At 33.4% G+C, this 5,494-nt stretch overlaps 1 protein-coding gene across 1 annotated transcript in view; it reads left to right on the forward strand.

Moving 5' to 3' along the window:
* The window catches only part of Ak2 (Adenylate kinase 2), a 58,659-nt gene that overhangs the window by 38,101 nt on the left and 15,064 nt on the right, over nt 1–5,494 (forward strand). Inside the window, exon 2 of the mRNA XM_017614161.1 lies at nt 905–1,141. Coding sequence (XP_017469650.1) covers nt 905–1,141 — 237 coding nt within the window. The remainder of the gene's footprint in view (nt 1–904; nt 1,142–5,494) is intronic.

A 5,494-nucleotide genomic window follows, 5' to 3' on the forward strand; every position in this document is an offset into this window, starting at 1 on the left:
TATGTCATCGCCGCCAGGACGGCGCAATCTTGTATTCTATCTTTCTTGTCAAATATGCATTTAGATCTAACTGTTATACTACTATTAATGGTAACCATGAATATTTATTAAAATCGTTTCAATTCGTAATAAAAGCAGATTACATACTTCTAGTCTAAATATATTTTTTAATATAAACCNAATCGTTTCAATTCGTAATAAAAGAAGATTACATACTTCTAGTCTAAGTATATTTTTTAATATAAACCAACTTTTTTAATTCTAAAATAAATCAACAATTCAAAAATATTTATAAAATACGCCCCAAAGCATCCCTGTTGATGTCATAATTCAAATGCAAATTTGAAAAGAAATTTTGATGCAAAAGATTTTCCGCGATATTCATCATACAAATTTATCATCTTACTTGTCCGTATGCCGCTGTGGGAAGAAATATATTTTAATTTATTTGTTTTCCTAACAATAAATGCAAATTTACANTGGAAAGCAAGAGTGGGCATGTATTTTTAATTTCTTATTTAATCAATTCAAATGAATAAAACACACATTTTTCTAAAACATTTCTCAATTTACATTTTAAAGTTTTTTCTGAAACTTGAATGTAACTCTGTACGGAGAATGAGAGAATTAGAAATCAGGTGATCTCAGCTGTTTTCGAATGTAAACCAACAAAATGGCGCCTTCCATACTTGTAAGCCCATACAATGGTTAAAAGTTATTCATCATTTGACATTATAGTCGGTGTTCAAAAGAGAGAAATAGCAAAATCACTTCTACCTTATTTAATATGCCTTGGTTTTACCTTACTTTGTTTTTATCATTGATTTTGGTTTGTGAAATTTTAATTGTTTATTTTAAAATGTGTCATATTTATATTTAAAACACTTAATTTTATATTTTTAAGGCTCCAAAATTGAAGGAAAAATTTTGCGTGTGTCACTTATCAACTGGTGATATGCTCCGTGCAGAAATATCTTCCGGATCTATATTGGGAAAAGAGTTAAAAAAGGTAATGGATGAAGGCAAACTAGTTTCCGACGAGCTAGTTGTAGACATGATTGATAGTAATTTGGACAAACCAGAATGTCGAAATGGATTCCTTCTAGATGGATTTCCCCGTACCGTTGTCCAGGCGCAAAAGGTAAGATTATTTGATTACATGCGTCTACAAATACTTTGTAAAATTATTTTAAAATGAAGTGATTCCCTTAAATGATGCTAAAATAAAAAGCGATATACGTAATGACAGCTCGTTTCGACGGCTCTACGTAAAGAAAATTCCCTACCCGTAGGTATTTTAGCCGAAAAAACGAGTGCAGGGAAAGGGCAGAATTTTATAAATAATTGGAGGGATTTTTCGAAAAATCAAAAATTGTATGTAAAAATATTTTTTCACAGTTCAAAGTTCACATGACAACTTTTTATCAAGAATATATTCTAATGGCATCATCAAATCCCAAAAAGTGTACTAGCGGCGACATGCAATCACCATGAGCATCATGTTTTTTTTTTTTTCAAACTATCGTCGACAGCGTATTTTTAGGGTAAGATGCTTGATTTATTTTATTGCTTGATTTATTTTGTTACAACATTTGCAACGAAGTTCTAATTCTATGCATCTCCACCTAGACCTAGCATTTTTGTGTTTCCAGTACCTACCTTTTGATCCATTTTGGCAAATTTGCAGCATTGCTCACTTTGAAGGTAGTTGCTTCAATGGCACACTCCGTTTGACATGTCATGAGCACTGGCTCAATCCGATTTTGGTGGCCTCAGGAGCTATATTGGCGCTCACTTGATAAAGCCGAATATTAAAGTTAAATAAAATATATAAATTTTTTTTGTATATGTATATGGGTCAAAATAAAGGGATGGATAATTTCAGTTGGAAAGAGTTTTTTTGTCCAAAATTGCAGAAAATTTAAAATTTTATTTGATTTGCCGATTAATATAGTTTACCGTTAACGACACATTTAATCGGGTTAGTTAAATGCATTTATATTTAAATTTGACTTCATACGAAATAGCCCATAAATCATTTCAGTAACGCTTCCATAATCCCTTAAGGGAAATTCGATTTGCCAAAATACACGTTAAAGTGGATTGAATTCGAGTAGCTACATTCGTAACATTACTTACATACAGTATTGGCCAATACAATAGCACCCCTATTTTAAAGTGATTCCTATTGTTTGCCACTCATATATGTATATTTATTTATTTTTTTGAAATTTACAGTTAAAATACAGTTCATTCTCCAACAAAAGCCATATAAACCTAAATTTAAAACTTCGGAGAAAACTACAAAAAAATGCAAAAAAATTCACCATTCATTTCTTGAGTACACAGTTTTATAGCCCATTTAATTTTAGTCCAATAACGTGCAAGTCTCAAGTGGCTAAAAAATACCGTTGATTTTCTAGAATCCGTCGAAAAAGTTGCGGGTTTCTTTCATACAAAAATAAATTGTGGTTATTCGTTATATGAAAGCAAATGCGACAAAAAAATTCTATAAAATCGACGGTAATTTCTAGCCCCTTAAAACTTACACATTATTAGACTAAAATTTAATGGGCTATAAGAGGGGTGTATTGGTGTAGTGGTAAGCAGTGCGCGCTTCCACTCCGCAGCACCTGGGTTCAAACCCTGGTCAAAGCAACATCGCAAAATATATAGAAAAAGGGGTTTTTCTGAACAGCGGTCGTCCCTCGGCAGGCAATGGCAAACCTCCGAGTGTATTTCTGCGATGAAAAACAGCTTCTCATAAAAATACAATCGCCGTTCGGAGTCGGCGTAAATTTGCAGTTGCCGAATTTGGAGAAATGATGAAAGTCAAAGCTTGTCATTCATATTCTAATTTTATTGATCAAACTTAATGCTATTTATACACAAATTATTTTCTAAGCCACTTTCATAGCTCCACCTCTTTTGCAGTGCTTTGTAATTCAGCATTCCAAATTTGCAAAGCAACAAATTAAAACGCAGTGCATGATGTGCCGCCGAAATGTTCTGCTTGTACAGTGGCGGTGTCGCTCAATGCAGCGGGCAATGCACTAGGCTGTATTGTTTACAATGTTGAACTGCTTGGTCAGCGATAATGGAATCTGCGTCAACGGGTAATGCTTATGTNATTTATACACAAATTATTTTCTAAGCCACTTTCATAGCTCCACCTCTTTTGCAGTGCTTTGTGATTCAGCATTCCAAATTTGCAAAGCAACAAATTAAAACGCAGTGCATGATGTGCCGCCGAAATGTTCTGCTTGTACAGTGGCGGTGTCGCTCAATGCAGCGGGCAATGCACTAGGCTGTATTGTTTACAATGTTGAACTGCTTGGTCAGCGATAATGGAATCTGCGTCAACGGGTAATGCTTATGTTGCATTTTGCCGTGACTCACTACACTAGATATTATTCTAAAGAAACTGAATTTAACTACAGTTCTTAATACTAATTAAAAACTGCATGGCGGTTTTTTAACTTTTTTATAAAAATTTTGCAGGTGGTTTTTACAAATGCAAAAGTTATGTTATAACGTTTGATATTTATGTTTGGTTTTAATGCAGCATTATAGACGAATATCTAAGGAAATTTTTGGGAAAGTTTCAAGTTTAAACAGCAAGTAATTCGAAAGTTATAACTATATTATGATGACTCCCATGAGCGGACGCTCGCCTCTAGATGACAAATATTTTTACGTGTTGAAATTCATTATTTATTTATCATTGTTATAGCACTTATTAAAGTTCTTTGTTATAAATATGGCCCGGATTTCTATGCATTTACATTTTTTTTTTGTAAGTGATAGGAACTTAAAGATTAACAAATGTTGCGAATCAAGAGTTTTGTGTTAAGATGACATCGATTTGTTGGTGCATATTCTTACATATTTTGCCTTAAATGCATATATAGGCATATTTTGTCAAAAAAAAGGATATTTAATTGCATTTTTTATTAAACACCGTTTGTCTAGAACGCACGAATCGCTCTACAATTGCAAGAGCATTTGATAATTTCATGCAACTATTGGGTACAAATTTCGTCGAAAATTATTTTAATGTCATATATAGAGCCCTAACCGCCAAAAAAGNTCTTACATATTTTGCCTTAAATGCATATATAGGCATATTTTGTCAAAAAAAAGGATATTTAATTGCATTTTTTATTAAACACCGTTTGTCTAGAACGCACGAATCGCTCTACAATTGCAAGAGCATTTGATAATTTCATGCAACTATTGGGTACTAATTTCGTCGAAAATTATTTTAATGTCNTATATAGGCATATTTTGTCAAAAAAAAGGATATTTAATTGCATTTTTTATTAAACACCGTTTGTCTAGAACGCACGAATCGCTCTACAATTGCAAGAGCATTTGATAATTTCATGCAACTATTGGGTACAAATTTCGTCGAAAATTATTTTAATGTCATATATAGAGCCCTAACCGCCAAAAAAGCGTAAGCGACATTTTTTTCAAAATTTCTTTTTGATTCAGAATTGCATCTAGATGCTCTAGGGGCAAACGCGTTGAAGGTATTTTACCCAAAGTTACTGCACGTTACTTCTTTGGCACGTAATGCACCGAGTGGCCGAAGGTGTAAGAGCTCGCTTCAGTGTTGTGATATTTGTGATATTTATTGATGAAAGCATTTGTACAACTTAAGACAAGAACAATCTTTTAAAAGTACATCAACTACATACATACATACATGCATGGATATGGATCAAATACAATTGGAAGTTAAAATATGTAACATGATTTGTTGAATTTATGAATAATTTTGTATATTAAGTAATACAGTTCAGCCAGAGGTTATAACAATAACCTTAAGGATAAGAATAGTTGGGATAAAGATTAATAGATTGAAAGCATGGGAGGAGGAAAAACAAAATAATTCAGAGAATATTAATCCAGTATTAATCCATCTCACAGAAGTAACGAAGAATTTNAATAGATTAAAAGCATGGGAGGAGGAAAAACAAAAGAATTCAGAGAATATTAATCCAGTATTAATCCATCTCACAGAAGTAACGAATAATTGCTGTTTTGTAGTTGCCTCTATTCAGTTCCATCTTTAGCGAATCAGGTAGCGTGTTCCAGAGTCTCACAGCGTTAACGAAAAACATCCTTGATGAGGTTAGATAGGTGTGCTTAGGAACAATAAGGCTATGATGTCTACGCACTGGTCGTATCAGTTTGTCACAAAGGTATTTAGGTGTATTCCACTCCTGCAGCTTGAATACAAACATGCAGTTTCTCGCCTCTATATAGTCGAAGATATCGCAACTCAGAATTTTATTTCTCCATGGAGTGATGTGATCGTACTTTCCAATACCATAGACGTAGCGTGTGATGCTATTAAAGGCCACCTCGATTTTATGTGCAGACGCTGAGTCAAGTTTACTATATACTAGTTCGGAATATGTTATCTGGGGTACGATAAGCTGAATGGCTAGCTTGCGTCTCGTTTCCAAAGGGGTAAATGGTGCAG

This window comes from Rhagoletis zephyria, unplaced genomic scaffold (assembly GCF_001687245.7).
Source record: "Rhagoletis zephyria isolate East Lansing unplaced genomic scaffold, Rhagoletis_zephyria_1.1 Rzeph_scaffold_00785, whole genome shotgun sequence".
Taxonomy (NCBI): domain Eukaryota; kingdom Metazoa; phylum Arthropoda; class Insecta; order Diptera; family Tephritidae; genus Rhagoletis; species Rhagoletis zephyria.